This window comes from Leishmania panamensis (assembly GCF_000755165.1).
Source record: "Leishmania panamensis strain MHOM/PA/94/PSC-1 chromosome 26 sequence".
Lineage (NCBI taxonomy): Eukaryota > Euglenozoa > Kinetoplastea > Trypanosomatida > Trypanosomatidae > Leishmania > Leishmania panamensis.
Window position 1 is genome coordinate 767,003 of NC_025872.1, and position 17,483 is coordinate 784,485.

General features: G+C 57.6%; 2 protein-coding genes across 2 annotated transcripts; both read left to right on the forward strand.

Moving 5' to 3' along the window:
• Positions 1-816: 816 nt before the first annotated feature.
• On the forward strand, positions 817-3,876 carry LPMP_262060 (serine/threonine protein phosphatase-like protein; the record flags this gene model as incomplete). The annotated part of the gene is made up of 1 exon (XM_010701723.1): positions 817-3,876. The coding sequence occupies one exon, from the start codon at positions 817-819 to the stop codon at positions 3,874-3,876; it is 3,060 nt and encodes a 1,019-aa protein (XP_010700025.1).
• Positions 3,877-10,214: 6,338 nt separating this feature from the next.
• Positions 10,215-15,557, forward strand: LPMP_262070 (protein kinase, putative; the record flags this gene model as incomplete). The annotated part of the gene is made up of 1 exon (XM_010701724.1): positions 10,215-15,557. The coding sequence occupies one exon, from the start codon at positions 10,215-10,217 to the stop codon at positions 15,555-15,557; it is 5,343 nt and encodes a 1,780-aa protein (XP_010700026.1).
• Positions 15,558-17,483: the final 1,926 nt, after the last annotated feature.

Sequence of the window (17,483 nt, forward strand, 5' to 3'; positions counted from 1 at the left end):
ACCCTTTCCCCTCCCTCTCCCCCACGAACAAGCAAATATAGAATCAACTAGGAAGGATTGAAGGGGAGAGGCACACTTTCATACACACCCACGTGTGTTTTGGCCGGTATCGCGGGCCTGTGTGCTCGTTTTCTTGCGAGCGCAGACTCTTCTGTCCCCGCCTTTCCATTTTCCCAACTCTTCTCCGTGTCTACCTATCGGAGAGGCTGTGCTTGCTAACGGAATTGCTTCTCTTTTCTTCCCTGAGTCGTTTGGTTGCTTTTCCGAGTAACTTATTTTGTTTACCCCTTGCCACATCCACTGTCATCTTTGTTCCTTCCACTCCCTCCCTCCCCCTCTTTCTCCTCTACGATTGAGGCACACGTAGGCCACTGGGCTTTGTTTTTCTTTCGTATGTGCTTGCCTCTGCGCGTGATCGCTGCATCTGTGTGACGACGACACACCACTCGCGAGAGACAGACAGCGAGAGGGAGGGAGGGGGGAGAGAGAGGCCGTGTGCGTACACATTCTCTCTCTCTCTCTCTTTTGCTCACTCTTTTCTTTCGTCTTTTAGTTTTTTTTTTCCTGTTCGCCGTGTGCCACTGTCTCGGGCCTTGTCTTCGTTAAATACGATCCGCCACTGTCTACGCTATCTTTCCTTGTTCCCTCCTCTGTGCGCTTTCCTAACCGAGTGAGAGTACTTTGGCCTTCTCTTCTCAGCGCCTTTTACGCCTTGCGAAGGGCGCGATACAGAGAAGCTTCCCCCCTTCCTCTTCTGCCGACGCCACCTACCACACGCACAGCACAGCACTCCGGGTACGCGCCAGTGAGCCTCGCATGTCTGCCCATAGAACCAAGGGCATCGGTAGCGTCGTGCACGTTGAGGATGCCGCGGTGCAGTTTGTCCCACTGCATCTGCAGCTGTCCACCCGTGGTGGCGCAGGTGTGGCGACAGCAGATGAGCATCTCTACGGACCCCATACGAGCACCATACGCGTGAATTCATACGTACGCTGCGTGCACGACAGCGGGGTACCGAAGATTCGCTCCCTCCAGGAGCTCCTCACGCAGAAGGTTCAGCCGACTCCCGCAGGGCCAGATACGCCATGCCTTCGACCGAGTCACGGGCCCGCAGAGGCGTGGGCGCAGTCGCCAGAGTTGTCGAGTTTCAACGACAAACATGTGACGATGACGTCGGCGCATTGCCAGATTGCGTCTCAGTGCCACAGAGACCCCCCATTCTCTGGTGCTCCTGCGGCATGCAATCCGTCGCCGGAGCTCTTCTTCACCGCCGACAGCGTCGCTACGCCAAACACGTTTGCCACAGTCAAGACTCACGAGATGCGCATCTTGTCCCGCCTCACGAAGCGCCTACGGTGGTCAGAGCGGCATCAGGATATGCCCTGTGGTGAGCCGATGGAGATGCTGCTGGTGGAGGTCGGCGGAGATGAGGACGAAGACGCTGAGGAAGTGACGGAGGATAAGGACGCTGATGTGTTTGATGTTGTTCGCACTGATTCTCTAGACATACTCACACCGTTCCCAGGGGACCTTTTCCAGCAGCAAGATGAAGCTGGCGTACAGTTCCTGCCCTGCACCACTCGTGAGAAGGCAGAGGCGGCCTCGCGGGAAGGCGCCGTTGGCTGCGCCGCGGGGGAGGAGGCTCCGCGGCCCTTCGCCGTGGTCTCCAGTCCAGTGGCGAAGTCGAGTTTATCCCCACGGCAGGTGTTGCACTCGAGCGAGCGCATCGCTTCGTCCCACTCGTCCACCGGTGTCTGTTGTGCTTTTGCCAGAGACCCCACGCCCGCTGACGGAGGGAAATCTCACGTCACTGACGTCAAACACGCCGGCTACAGCGATACCTCATCGCGCCATTGCCACTACACCTGTGAGCCGCAGCGGGAGCATTCACAGTCTGCTGTTGTGGCGCTGCGCACTATGTACCCTGCTCCGGTGGCGAGGCTGGAGGAGAGCCCGTACCACTACATCATGCGCAACTACGTTGGCGGCACTTTTCTCTATTATCGCACGCCGGAGAGCAAGGGCTACTTTTTGCGGCTGTGCCACCGCGTCGTGGCCCAGGTGCGGCCGCTGCTAGAGCAGGAAACGCTCTCGCCCCACCATGGCCTCTTCCCTCGCATCAACGCACCGGCCTTTGTCTTCGGCGACATCCACGGCAACTTCGAGGACTTGTCCTTCTTCCTGAAGCGGCTACTGATTTTCCACGACTTCAACCTCACCCCAGCCAACATCTTGTGCCTCGGCGACTACGTTGATCGTGGCCCCTTCTCGCTGGAGTGCGTCATGCTTCTCTTCTCGCTCAAGATTATGAACGCCTCGAAGATAGTCATGCTTCGCGGCAACCACGAGGACCGCGTTGTCTGCGGTGATCTGCGCACCTACGGCCATAGCTGCTTCCTGGCTCAGTGCCACACTGTCTTCGGCTACACAGAGGGAACGAAGCTCTTCCGGGAGGTGACGGCACTGTTCAAATACCTCCCGCTGGCAGCGGAGCTGGTGATTCCGAGCGCACCAAATTTGTCGTTCCTGCGGTCGCAGCAGACCGTGATGCACCCGAACCTGTACGTGAGTCGGCCAGCGTTGCTGCTCCATGACGGAGATAGAACCAGGCAGGCTCGCCCAACGTCGTCGCTGGCGCCTGACTCGGCAACGCGAATGCCTTCATTCGACTCGAAGCCCTTCTGCACGCCGCACCGCAACGGCGAGGTGGCTAGCGGCGACAAGGAAAGTGCCGACGCATTGTCCCAGAACTCTGCCAGCGCGGCGGCAGCGTCCCCGCTGCCGCCCGGCTACAGCACGATTGCGGACGCCTCTCTAGCATATGGGCAGCCGTCTCGGCATGAGGCGCACGAGGAGCGCATTTTGTGTGCCCACGGTGGCATCCCCCGCTTTGACCGTTCGCCGCTGGTGGAGAACGCGCTCGCCTTTCTGCGCAGTCTCTCCTTTCCCCGCATGCTCACGTTGTTCCCGAACAACCCGGCCGTGAAGGATGACGTCGAGTGCATGCCGGACTACTTTGTGAAGCAGGAGCTGGAGGTACTATGGCGCCGCTACCCGTCCGCTGCCCCACCCGGCTTTACAGCAGCGTGCCGACGCGAGGACGCAGAGGCCGCTGCCGCTGCTGGTGTTGCCACTACCACTACCCTGAGTGTGTCTCCCTCCTCGGAGGCTTTGTCTTCTACCTCGAATCGGTGTAGGATGAAGAGTAGCAGCAGTGTGGGCAGAAGTGCGGGCAACCACGAAATTGCCGCAGCCGCAGCGCGACTAGAGGCGGAGACATTGTCCCGCACCTCATTGTGCTCGGTGGCGTCCTCCTTGTCCTCGACGACGAGGTCGCCGTCTGCGCTGCACAGTGAGCAGGAGCGGTGCCAGAGCCACAAGTCGCTGACGGTTGCGCGCCGCAGCAGCGACTTTTTGCCGCAGCTGACCGAGGGCGACGTGCGCAAGGGCTGGTACATCATGTTTGACTTGCTCTGGTCGGACCCCACCTCGATGGAGCTGGAAAAGGAGGCGGCACGCGCGGACTGGGAGGTTTCCCGGGACGCTGGGGCCGTGCAAGACACCGCTGGTGCCACCGCTAGAAGGCCAACAGCCCACATGCACGTCAACGAGTGGGGCTTCACTGTCAACACCCGCGGCAGCAACGTGGTCTCCTTCTCTGCCAAGGCAGTCGACACGTTCCTCACTGCGTACCACTACTCCATGCTCTTCCGCGCTCATCAGGAGAAGGCGCATGGGCTGCGGTGGAGTAAGAGCAACAAAGTGCTTACCATCTTTAGCAGCAGCAACTACATGGGCCACCGTAACGGTGCTGGATGCGTCGTTGTCACCGCGAACGGCGAGGTGCAGATGATTGAGAAGGTGGTAACCATGTAACTCTTATGATGGGCCACAGCAAGCGAGGAGGAGGAAGCACTGGCTCGTAGGCGCATACGCAGAAAATCTCATCAAGCGGCGTTCTTTTTCGTACTATCGTGATGCCCTGGCGTGGCGCTTCGGAGAGTCGCGCCTCTACGTGCTTGATGAGGCAGTGTTGTTGCAATGCACTATGCTGCACACCGCTGCCAAATTTTTCTGCACCCCCATTCCCCTCTCCCTTTGTTTTAGCTCCAGTTTGAATCCGCGCTGCCTGTGTCCTCAGCTCCTGTCTTGTTGTGTGTTACGTGAGCGCTGGTCAGTGCTTGCGTCCCCTCCTTTTTTCTTCTGCGAATTGTCTTCTCTCCTTTCCCTCCCTCCCCCTCCCGTCACCCTGTCATCGCTTGTGGAGGCGCTCACGTGGCTTCCCTTCATAGTTCTCTCTATTTTTCCGCCACAGCGGCAACTCTCGCCTCTCCTGTTGCTGCCAATGGCGGCAATGCTCATGAGCGTGTACGTGCTGGTGTGAATGTGTGTATGTGTGTGTGTGTCCTCAAGAGTCGGCCTACAAGCAAAGGAGAGGAAAAGGGCAAGGGGGAAACACGCAAGCGAGAGAGAGAGAGGCCCTTTCACCAGTGTCCTATGTAACGTCTGCTTCTCTCCCGCCTCTTCTCGTTCAGTCCATGTGTGGTGGTGTTGTGCCTTCTTCTCACATCATTCTTGGCACTGATGGCGAGATATTGTGTGTCTCTTTCTTGGGGCGATGATGACGGGTCGTAAGATGATCTGTGTGATCGAACGGCACCCAGAGATATAGAGGGAGAGCAACTCTGTAAAGATGCACTGCTTCATGCAACTCCAGTTCCTTTATAGGCTATGGTGAAAGCACGCCTTGGACACCGTGAATGTCGGCGAGCGGCCCTCGTTCTCCCACCTCCTTACCCCTTTCGCTCCCCCTAAGCCGGCAAGCGGGAAGGTGCTGGCCCCTTCAACAGCGTGTTGTGTCCTTCCGTTGCCTGCTCGCAGCGTTGAGGCCCTTTCTGGCGACACGGCGGTGCGGCACGACCGAGGGCGGCCGAGCTCCCCCTTCTCTCCTCAGCGCAAGCGCCATCGTTGCTCTGCCTGCCAGCGCTGCTTTGTAGTTTCCGCTTGATTTGAGAGCGCGTCACAGCGGTCTTCTGGCCCCTTCTCTCCCATCCTTTCTGCGGTCCGTGACTTTAGAGTCGGTCCCACCCATCCGGCCTCCTTCGTGCCCCACCCGGTGGGAGGGGAAGCTGGAAGGGCGGGGGCGGCTCTGCACTCTCGCCCGTGCAGAAACACAGCTTACACGCGCATCGATGGGCTTGTGTAAGAGGTGCGCTCTACACTTGCCGGTGTGGCCTCGGTGTAAGCGGCACAGTCGCGCACACACCGCCCAGCGGTCGGATCCACTGGGCCGAATACGCCGACTCGCTCAGGGCGTCGCTGCGACTCACTCTCCCTCCCCCTCCTTCCCTTTCTCTCTCTCTCCCCCTCTCCTCTCTATTTCTTAAGCTGACGCCGGAAAGGAGGTGTTTACGCCTTTCTCTACCCTGCGTGTATTTGCCTATATCGTGGATGCATTTGTGTGTGTGTGTGCTTGAGCAGTGGTGAGCTTAACTAACGACGAGTAACTTTTATAAAGCAAGCGACTAAGAGCCACGCAGGCACAAGTAACGAACTCATTATGGGTGGTGGTGGGACGACGGAGCGACATGCGTGTACGTGCACACCCCCCTCTCTTTCTCTTTCTTTCTTTCTCTCTCTCTCTCTCTCTGTGTGTGTGCTACTAAGGCGGCGTTCTTGTCTTGGGGGAGTGGCTAAAGCCCAACGCCAACGTCGCCGCCATCCCCACCTCTTCCAGCACTCTCCGTCCCCTTGTGCTCTTACTTCTCTGTTATGCACAGGAGCGCTCTCCGTCACACTCACTGGCCCCTTTCTTTGTTCACCTGTCCATAACGCCGAGGTAGTGGACAAAACGAAAGAGAGCATGATAGCGAGGCACAACACCCGTGAGTGTGTCTTTTCAACGAGTGCGACCCCTTTTCTACGCACGCTTGAACAAGCCGCCAGCCCCGTCGGCGACTGTGTGTCTGTGTGTGTGCGTGTGTCTCAGTCTGTGTCAATCTTCATCAAGGGGTGGATGCAATGCTGAAAATGGCCCCTTTCCCACATACCCGTACACTGTTCTTCCTCCTCTGCTTCTCTTGTCTTGCATGTGGCTTGCAACCGTGCCGCTGCTTCTTCCTCCCGCCACTCCAGCCTTTTTTTTTCCTTCATGCGTACACACACTCACGTACAGCGTATTCTCCCTTCCTTTCTCTTTGGTTATTTCTAGTCTCGGTGGTAGATGCACCGGGGCGTGGCTCACGTTACCGGCGAAGACAGAACGCACAGCGGAGAGAGGCGAAAAAAGCCCACGACCGGTCTCGCAAAGGCGCGATAGAATACGAAAAAAAAGAAGACAAACAAAGAGCACAGGCAGACCATTTTTTTTTTCGTGTGAAAGGCCCCTCCCCCTCCCCCTCTCCCTCTGTTCGCCAGGCCCAACACTTTCTTCACCCCTCCTCTTCGTCTCTCTCTCTCTCTCCCCCCTTTCTCTACTGTTCAACCGTCCTCTTTCGCTCTTGGAATCCCAGTGCGAACGCGACCACCACCGAGGAAACCGGGCGGCCTCCCACATTCCAACAATTAAGGCGCACAACCATACGCTCCAAAAAGAAGAAGAAAGGCATATTCGCGTGCGTTTGTTTGTTTCTCTCCTCCATTCTCTGTTCTTGTAGGCGGAACTCCTGTATGAGTGTCTCTGAGTTGTTTGACATCGCTGCTGCTGAGGTGATTCACCGCTTGACATATACTTACCAATTCACCGATCGCCTTGGCAGCTAATCTCACGAGTGCTCCTCTTGCATTTGCACTGATTCCCCTTACGCAGACACACACACACACACACACACACGTAGAGGAGTGCCTTCTCAACCTCTTATCTCTTCTTCCTCTCGCTTCTTATCAACCCTCATCACATCTTTTCACTTGGCCACACGCTTTGGAGCGGTGGAGTTCTCGTGCCTGTGACAGCGCAGTTGTCTGTCTGTCTCTCTGTATGTACCTGCTGTGAAACTGTTTTCCTCTCTTCTTCGCACTTCTAACCCCCCTATTCTCACGACGAGCTTTGTTGCTTCCGTTGTGTCTTTCTCTCTCTTCCATTGCCATCGTTGCTCTGCTGGTGGTTCCTTCCCCCCAATTTCACACACCCACACACCCACACACACACACCCTTGATCATCTCCGTCCCCCTCTCTTGGTTTCTCCGTGTCTCGTGCGCAAGTGTGTCTCCTTGTTGTGTTCTGGCTGGTATTGTACTTCTGCTGTGAAGATTATTCTTCGTTTTCTTCTTCCCGTCGGCTCGTGTTGTGGAGTCGTTTTGCCGCCCGCCCTCTCCCCCTCTTCCTCCTTCTCCTCTGCTTGCGCGTGGGGAGGCCTCTCTCAGTCGGTGCGGCAGTCCACCTGCCTTTGGTTTTGCCTGCTCGATTCTCAAGAGCGACGCCCGTGCACAGGCACGGAACACAAGAGACAGACTCACGCACATACCTACGGAGGCAAACCGTATTCAGTGGCACATTCACACGAATACGCACACGCCCAGCAACAGTGTCTGCCCTCGTTCTCCTCCTCCTCCTCCCGCGCCCCTCCCCCTCCCGCCCGCACCCACACGCGCACCAACGCACTACGGCTGTCCGTCTCCTCAACTCAGCGCCGACTCTCTTTTTTTTTTTGCGCTTTTGGCTTTTCTTTCGTTCGCCCCCCTCCCTCTTTTCACCGTTTCGTTGGCCTCCGGTGTTGGTGCCTCGACGTGGCAGCCTCGCATCTGCCCTCATATCTATGGTTCTTGCGACACTAAGAAGGGTTCTTCAGCTCCATCCCTCTGCCCTACTTTGCTGCTCACTTTCCACCCCGCTCTGCACGTCACAGGGTCTCGCCTCACAAGGCTAGGCACGCGCGCCCCCACGTGGAGGACTTCCAGCTGCTAAGGCACAAGGGAGCGGGCTCACCTCGCTCTCCGTCAACTCGCAGACGAAACCGGTCAGTCCAGCTCTGCACCATTTCTACCCACTCCTCTACCACCAATCCCGTTCCAGCGAATTGGGCCAGCGCGTCTGTGTAGCGCGTGCATTTGCAGTTTTTCTTTTGTTCTCGTCGTCGGCCTCTCTCACTTTCACAGGCGCACACCTACTGCGTGCATCATCACCCTCAGCGCCGGATGCAAAACAGTTGATTGGCTTCCCCCTGTTGTGCTCTCCCCTGTCTCTGTGTAGCGCTGTCCACCGTTCGCTCACGCCTCTCTCTTTCTCTTCCATCTTGTGCTGGGGCTTTCACTGCACCGACTACCACCACCAGCCACCCCTGCAGCTGTCACCGCTGCCAACACTGTCGTCATTATTTTCCTTTCAGTGCGTCCTCCTCCCTTTTCTCCACGCTTCACTGTCTGCGCGCTCGTCGCTTCTCGTCCCGCTCTCGTTTGTGTGTCTGTTTATTTGTTATTTTCTTCTCTGCTCTTGGTGTGCATACACCTCCGCCCTCTTTCCGTTTGCCTTTTCCGCATTGCCACTTCCGACTTCTGACTGAATCTCCTTTCGTTTTTTTTTTTTAATTGGCGCACTTAACGCCTTCACTGTGCTCTTCTCGCGTTGCGCCGTCCGTGTCTGGGAGGGCGTGCTGTTGCTGCCGTTGTTTTTTGCGGGGTGCGTGTCTCTCGTTCTGCTACATCTACTCTTGTCGCTTCTGTGTTGTTGTTGTTGTTGTTGTCCTCTACAGTTGTTGGTGCTCGTACCTGTGTGTGTGTGCGCGCTTGGTACTGTAATTCCCTCGGCGTCTTCTGCAAAACTGGAACGATTGAGTATTGCCTCACCCCCTCCCTTGGTGCACCTCCCCACTACCTCAGGTTGTATGCGTGTGCGCGTGTGTGGGGCGACTGCTCTCAACAACAAAAAAAAACGAGGGGTTTTCTTTTTGTTCGTGTTTCGATCTTTTTTTCATCTCTGCTTCGTTGTCGCCCGTGTTGGATCTTCGGTTTTGCCTTTCGTGGTGCGCCTCTGCGTGTGAGCTGTTTTCGCTTTGTGTCGTCGTGGCCCCTCTCCCCTCTTACACCTCCTTGGCCCTTTTCCTCTCTTTTCAGGTTTCTGCACTGCGCCTGCCCTTTTGCCATTTTACAGCGTCACACTTCCTCTTTTTGCCGGCACACGCAACGCATTTTACCCACCAGCAGTGCTGAATTCTTCACCATCCCTCTTGAGCCCCCCACCCCCACCCCCACTCCACCCACTCGTCTTGCCATACACCCCGGCTTAAGCATATTACTCGCCTTGCACGTGTGTCCCATCTGTATCTTTTCGCTCCTCACTTACTCTCCCAGCAGCTGTAGAGGCCCTGTTCACTGTACATAGCAGCTCTCTAAGAAGAAGCACCACAGAAGAAGAGAGCATCCGATCTCCATCTCTGCTCCCCCCCGCGAGCGACGCTCACGATCACGCCTCCACCCCGTATCCCTTCCGCTCCTCTCTTGCTTGTCTTATCTTGGCTTTAGTTTTCTCTCTTGTTGGTTTCTTCGCTAGTGCTCTTGCCTTCTGTGTCAGCACACCCCCACACCCACACCCCCAGAGGTATCGAATATCTCGATCTACATGCATATCCTCATATGGATGTGTATTGTTTTCCTGCTCTGCCTTCTTGTCCATCTCTCCCTACCTTGCGTGTTTGTGTATCTTTCTCGTACTCTCTCAGGTGAGGGCACGTGCGTGTGTGTTGTGTGTGTTTCTTCTGCTTACGCATCTGTTTTTCTCTTTCCTCCGAGAAAAGGATTGCGCATTATCGCTTGTGTGATCTCTCTGCTTCTTCGTTGTTGATCGTATCTCTCTCTCTATTGATATACACCCACACCCACACACGTGTATGTGTGTGCGCCTTAGGTATATCGATACACATACACACCTCTCTATCATTCTATATTTATATAGCTAGAGGTAGAGGTAGAGCTAGAGGGAGAGGTAGAGGGAGAGGGAGTACGATAGATGAAGATATATTTTCGTATGCGTGTGTGTGTGTGTGCTTGTTTATTTGTTTGATCGCATTTTTTCACTTCACACATTGCAGCGCTTTCTCAACCCTCTTTTCCCCCTTCTCGTTATCATCGTGCTCATCTTTTCCGTCTCGGATTTCTTTGCTAACTTTCAGTCCTGTAGTGGCGTATCAGCTCAAGTAGGAGGAAGTGACACTTTTCTGTATCGCTTACGCTGTGGTTGAGTTCGCCGTCGTCTCTCCCTGTTTGAGCGCGCTTGACAGCCATGTCTGATGTACCCTTACATAGCGGACGCACCACTATACACAGCAACAACGCGTACCACGATGTCGGCGAGGAGGGAGACCAGCATTTGGGGCAGCAGAAGCCTTCCGTGCGTGACAGCCGCGCTACCACCTCTGTCGAGCCGATGACGGCAGTGCAAGTTGTCGACCGGCTGCGCTGGTGGCGCACTTATCGTGTGCGTGAGCAGCCCATCCCGGTCGATCACGTTGTGCTTCGCGGCTGCTACGCCAACTACTCCTCTTTCGGCACTCGTCCCTTAGCGTCGGGCGTCGCACGGCTGCTGCAAAAGGCACGTGCAGTGCGAGAACAGTACCTCCGCGCACAGCAGCAGCAGCAGCAACCACAACAACAGGAGGAGGAGGCACAGCACCAAAGTCGGCAATGCTCGAGTCTGTTGATAGCCTCAACAGTGGGGACATCCGTGCGCAGTGCTTCGAGTGAGCGACTGCACAACGGTGCGAGGGAGATGGAACGCGCCACGGGTTGTATGGCAGACGAGGAGGAGGGCCATTATGGCGGACGTCAACAGCAGCAACACCGTGCGATGAATGAGAAGGCAAAGGAGAAGCTGGACAACAAACGTAGAGCCGCGGTTACGTCATCCTCACTGCCGCCACCGCGGCCTCTCAGTGAGGATACTGCCGCTTTCCGTGGTGAGCCGGCGGTGCAGCGGGGTTCTACTACTACTCATGTTCTCTGCAGCCCACTCTCGGTGTCAGGTTCAGTCGGCACCTTCTCACCTTTCGTTAGAGCTGCCGCTGGGTCTGCACAGGCTCTGGATACGCACTCGTGTGCGTTGTATGTTCCCTCGGAGCAGGAGGCGCGCGCCGCTGAGCGACTGCTCATGCTCTTTCGGCCCCGCGCTGCCTCAGCACCGCTGCGGTCATGTCGGCATCGGTACGCTGCAGGACACCTTGACGTCGCGTCGCGTGAACTCAGCGGTGAGTCGCCTCTTCAGCGCGATCGAGGATGCAAGGACGCCGCCGAGCCACACCACAAGCGCATGACCTGCATTTCCGCATCTGACGAGATAACAGATGTTCACCGGGTCCCCGGGGCCGCCGAAGCTGTGATAGTCCTGCACCACGCCCCGCGCCTCATTTTGTACGAGAAGGGGCTGAACCCGAAGGCGGCGCTGTGGGCGTCCGACGTTTCCTCAGACGCCTTCGAGAACCTCAACGACGCCGCGGCGGAGAGCTCAGCGGAGGTTTTCGCGCTGAGAAACCTTCCCTTGTGCGCGTTTGAGCGCTTCTTTTATCAGCAGCAGCTCCGCGGGCTGGCGGAGACGGAGGGAAGCCGTGAGCCGGTGTTGCCGTCAACATCGCCAGTGGCTGTAAACGCAGGCGCGGAGAGCGCTGGCGTCCCTGCAGGCGACACGGCCTCCGCTCCGACGGGCGCTGCTGCGACGACAGGCATTTCCAGGGGTGACAACTGTGTTGTGAATGGCAATGACACATTGTTCTTTGGCTCCCCTCTGACGGCGGTCCTAGCGTGCTCGCTGAAAGGTACTGTGTCACTGTTGTCGGCTGCGGCCGGTGCACCTAGCTGCGAAGCCGGAGATACTTCTGCCCGGCGAGTGGCACCGTATCGCGGCAGTGGCAGAGGCAGCGGTAGGAATAATAGGAGGAGGGGAGGCCGGGCCGCGCTGCGTGCTGTCTCAGTGCCGGTCCTACCGCCAGTGTACAAGGGTGGCTGTCCGGAGATGGGTGCCCCTGCATCACACCGCCACCGCAGCTCCCGAGTGCGGCTGCAGCGACAGCAGCAGCAGAACCCGAGTCATCCCTCTTCGATTCTTCCGGCGGGACTGCGCTCGGGTACGGTGTCGCAGGACGTTGCCCACTTGTGCCTCCGTGTGGATGACCTGCAGGACGTGTACGTGTTCAATCCAGTCGTGGATATGATCGGCAAGGGTGCTTTCTCCAAGGTGTACGCGGCGGTTCCTATCCTGCGCGGCAAAGAAGGACTGCGGCGCTTCGCCTCGCCGCTGTTGAGCAGGCAGGTGGCCCCGTGCAGCAGCGCCGAGCTCGGTGGCGGTGGGCCACAGGAGGGAGGCAGGAGCGCTTCGATTGCCAGGAGGGAGAGCTCAACGCACGAAGCTTTGTCGTCTCCAGCGCTGCGTGTGGACTCTGCGGCTGAAACTGCTGTCGGTGACACGGCTGGGCCACTGGCAGAGGATGAGTCGAGAAATCGCAGACCGCACGAGGAGTCACTGACCGTGTCTCTGCGCTCTATTCCCGTTGTTGCACTCAAGGTCATCCCGCGCAAGGCACGCCAGAAGCCGAAGGCGCCGCTTGGCTCACTTGCTGCCATGCCTTCTGCCGCTGCTGCCGTGACGGGAAGCGCCACTTCCAATGTGCAGCAAGCAGCGCAGAACGATGGCGACAGCGTGCGTCGCGAGCTTGTTGAGATTGAGCGCGAGGTATCGATCCTGCGCCGCCTTCACCACACCGGCTGTTCGCAGTTCTTCGAGGCGATTCGCACCCCAGACGCTTTCGTCATCGCGATGCGCGTCTTCCCTGGCAGCATGGATGCACAGCACTACATCTCCCGCTACGGGGCGCCATCGGAGGCGCGGGCGGCGCTGCTACTTTTTCAGCTCGTCTCTACAGTGCAGTACCTGCACACCACCTTTGGGCTCATTCACCGCGACATCAAGCTGGAGAACATCCTCCTGTCCGAGGCGGACGCCTCAGTTCCCGACACACGCATTTTCGAGGTGCTGGGGGAGACTGTACTTAAGTCCGATGCGTCGACCATAATGACTATGAGTGCGTGTGGCCGACAAGGCTGCGCCTCGACGACGGTCGCTGTGGGAACGCGGACGGCGGCACAGCACAGCCGCTCGAGGGCCTCCCACAATGTCACACGCCTGCTGCGAGTGACCCTCATCGACTTTGGGCTCGCTCGCCGCACCCGTGTGAATGCCCTCTCACCGACCGCTTCCGCGTCGCATGGGCGCGGCTCAGTGGCACGACACGGCAGCCTGAACGCGTCCAGCACGTCGCCAACGTACATTGCCTCATTTCCACCCACTAGTGCCACACTGGCCGCCGGTACCGCCCAAGTCCATCGCAACACCAGCAACAGTAGCTTCAGTGGCAGTCTAGGCTCTCCAGCGTCGCTCAGCACTGGGGGTGCTGCGGGTGCAGTGATGCATTTTAATAGTGGAAACAGTTCCAGCGACAGCTACGCGGCGGCCAAGCGTGCCCCACCGAGGCCGCCACTTCTTTGCCGCCCACCCAGCACGACTGTGGGTGCTGGCATGACCCACCATGGGCCGGGTGGCACAGAATTCGGCGGGATGGAATGCACCATGTCGCGCGTTGGGATGCCTTCACCGATGCCGTCCACGGCGAACATGTTCACACGCTTTCTCGATGTAGAGGAGGAGATGGATGAGGAAGAGAATGGCGGCGCCGGTGGAGCAGAGGAATGGTGCACGCCTGCCAACCCACTCACGAGAGCCAGGGGCTTTGGTCCAAGTAGTCGACAAGACATGGCCGAAGGTGAGGATGACAGCGGCGCCTTCAGCACCGGCATGAGCGCATCTGAGACCGATGATGAATGGGAAGGCGGCAGCACAGCTGAACCAAAGGAGGGGGATACACAGGAAAGGGAGGAGCACAGCAAATCCTGGCCAAATAAGGAGCATGGCGCGCGCGCTGCACTCCTGTCTCCGAGCGTGCTGACAGCACAACCACAGACGCCGCCAGGAGCAGCGGTGATTCCTCCGCAGCCTGTGCCTCCAACCCTGCCGCTTCAAGCCGGCACCACTGCTGTCACCTCTAGTCACTTCAACGCCGAAAGCAGTGGCAGCTGCTGCACCACTGGCGGTGCCGGGCTGCGCTACCGGTGTGCTAGCTGTATTTACACCTCTCAACATCAACTGCCTCCGGCCACCGCGGCTGATGTGCACTCGACGCCGGACGACACTGAGGCAACACTACTGCTCACGCCGTGTGGTACAGAGAAGTACCTCCCGCCTGAAGTGCTGTCGTGGATCCTGGAGAACGGCTGGGCGCGGCGCTCGACCACAGTGGGCCTCGCCCGCGCAATGGACCTGTATGCCATTGGTATTGTCGCATATGTGCTTCTCAGCGGCTGCTTTCCTTTCAACGCGTCTTCGCGGGCAACGCTGCTTCAGCAGCAGCAGCGGGTGCCGCGCTGCAACAGCGCTCGCTGGGCTGGCGTCAGCAGCGCGGCCATCTCGTTTGTGCAGCAGTTGCTCGAACCGGATCCGCGGAAGCGCATGACAGCGAAGGAGGCTCTCGAGCATCCATTCCTGCACGAGGCCCGCCAGCTCGCCGAGAAGTTGTCACTTGTGCCGCACGTTGAGGGAGAGGAGGTGTCACACCCGTCGACTTGGCGGGACAGTAGCCAGATTGACAACCACCATCGCCCCGGCAGCGGCAGCCCAGGTCGGTACTATGACGACGACGCCAACGTGCATGCGAGGTGGCACTGGGCCACGAGCACCACTGCAACGACGGCAACGGCAACAGGTAGCTTGCTTCGCTCGGTGCCGTCACCGACGCACGCCGACCACACGTGCTCTGGTGCCGCGATGGAGTTGACGTCAGCGTACCAGAATGCCATCTTGAGCTTCGCCACCAATGATGCTCAGCGTCCCCCTGTAGCTGACCAGAACGGGGTCGTGATCGTGAATGAGTCATCAGCGCTGAACAGCAGCACTGGCGCACACCACAGAAGCGCTGGCGGTAGTGGGGAGCTGGCACCTCTTCATCGTGTGGAGGGTGACACCGCGTCAATGGCAATACGCCTTAGCGGTAGTTGCCATCTACCTGGTGTACCCAGCGTGTGCCGTAGCAGTGATGAGTGCGAGGAAGACGACTTGCTTGCCTCCATTACGCGTAATATGCTCGGTGGGGTGCCACCACTGCTGCAGGCTTGCAAGGAGAGTCTGAGCCCGACAAGATCACTGGCGCCTGCCACGACGACGACGTCTACACCATGCGCGGCAACGATGGCAAGGGCAGTACCGATCGAACTGCTTGCATCTCCCTCTTTAGCGACACGTCCAGTGAAGCTCTCATCATTTTCAACCCCGCTTTCCCCCGCGACAGGCGCGGCTCCGTCAGTAGACGGTGCCGCGGCGAAGAGGGCGACGCTGCCAGAGCCAACATCTGCCGCTGCAGCAGCAGCATCGGTTCCAGCACTGGTGCCAAGCGGTACGTATGATGCAAATGTGAATCGGAATGTTTCTCCTTTTCGGGCAGTGACGACCACCACTGCGGAGGTTGTTGAGAGTGGCGGAGACGACTTATTCGAGTCCCTCTACAACAACATAATGCTCAGTGACTGAAGTGGAGTGGGTTTCTCCTTACCTGTGCTACACGTGCCTGCTTCTTATTCTCGCTGTGCCCGTGGGAAGAGGGTAGCGCGCAAGGGTCTTTGAGAAGCAACTATCTGCTTGGCCTTGAGGGCGTTTGCGTGGCCCTTGCTGTGCTTCTGCTCCCATCTAGGTTCGTGGAGTTTTACAGTGTTAACGCTTGCAGTGTGGTATCCCCGCCTTCGACTACTCCAGAGGCGTAGCGTGCTCCCGATGGAAGTGGATGTGGTGGTGGTGGGGGGCTGTGAGCAGAGGTGCGCCAAGAAGGAGCCAGTGCCACTCTTCGCCTTTCATCTTTATTCTCTGGATCCGTTATTAGCGCTCTTTCCATTCTTCATTTGATCGATACTTTTACTATTATTTTCTTTTCTGGTTTCAGATGTGCTTGTGTGTGTGTGTGTGTCGTCATCGTCATCGTCATCGTCATCTCACATTTTCTCCCTTCGTTGTCTTGGGTGCCTTTCGCTCCCCTCTTTTTCCCGTTTCTCTACATCTGCCCCCCTCCCCCTTCACCCGGTTCCCATGCCAGTATCTCTGCGAGCACCACCCTCCTCTTCTCTTTCTTGCTCAGTGCAGGTAGAGGGTGTGTGTGTGTGTGTGGCTTCGTTGCAATGCAGTGCCTTTTCCTTCTCAGTTTTGCTTTCTCTCTTTTGCTCCCCCCATCCCACACACTCCCTCCCTACAGGCGAGCGGATGTGCTTGTGTTGGTGCGCGAGCGCGCGTGTCTCTGTCTGCGCATTTGTGTGCATCACTCCTCTTCTCTTTTCGGTGCTTCCCTCCCCCTCTCGCACTGTAACTGAGCTACTTTGCGTTGCCTATTCGAAGAAAACTGAGGCATGCGGCTGAGCGATAATGGTCAATCAAGTCAACAAGTGTACTTGGGTCTCTCTCTCTCTGTGCGTATCTGTGTTTTCTTCAGGCTGTTTCTCCCCTCTCACCACCTTCCCCTCCCTGTGTAGGGCGCACACTTGTGTACATGTATGTCTGCGTGCGTCGGGGCAGGGGGTGAGTGGGAAGGGAGGGGGAGGTATGGGAGAGGCCTGTGTTGCTTATAAGTGTGTCCAATCGGCTCCGCCTTGCTATATCCGTCGGCGGAGCACACGGCAAGTGGGGGGGGGGAGAGAGAGAGGTGCCCTCCTGCAGTCCACCACTTCCCTCCCCCCCTCCCCCCGCTTCTTTTCAGCATTGCGCTATTTCATATGTATGTAGAAGAGAGTACACACGCCTCTGCCTGTAGGCGCATCCGTATGTTTTCATGAAAGCTGGCAGAAAAGGATCAGCAGCCTTCGCGAGAGGCAACTCGGTGAAAATGCAAGTGTATGGCAGATGAGACGATCGAAAGAAGAAGAGCAACAGCAGCGGAAGAACGACGCCGATGGACTGTTTCGCACTTAAAGCTCAGCGACTCAGTGCACACCCAAGCGTGTTTTATATTTGCACACTTGTCTAGTGAGGGGAAGGCCTTTTGGTTTTACTTGAACCTTTCCACACCTGGCAGAAGGGGGGGGGGGGGAGGGAACACCGCGGAGAAGACACCGGGACTGGCTTTACGTTCTTCCTCGTCTCTCTCTACATCTTCATTATTCTCCTGTACGCGGTGGCGTGCCTGCACTTTCAGACTCCCCCTCCCCCCACACCCTCTGTTGGTTTGTGAGCCCATGTACGCGCCGTGCGGCTGCTCCTTCCCCCTCACCATTTTCTGCTCTACGCCACTGATACGTATGTAATCATCACCCTACCCTTTACTCCACTATGGCCCCCTTCTCTCCCTCTACCGTGCTCATGAATATCAACATGGAGATACAGGTGGTACGCACAAAAACTTCCCTCCCCCATCGTGAGGCACTCAGCAGCAGCGGCAGTAGTAAGATAAGCTGCGCATCATCTCTTCTCCTTTTC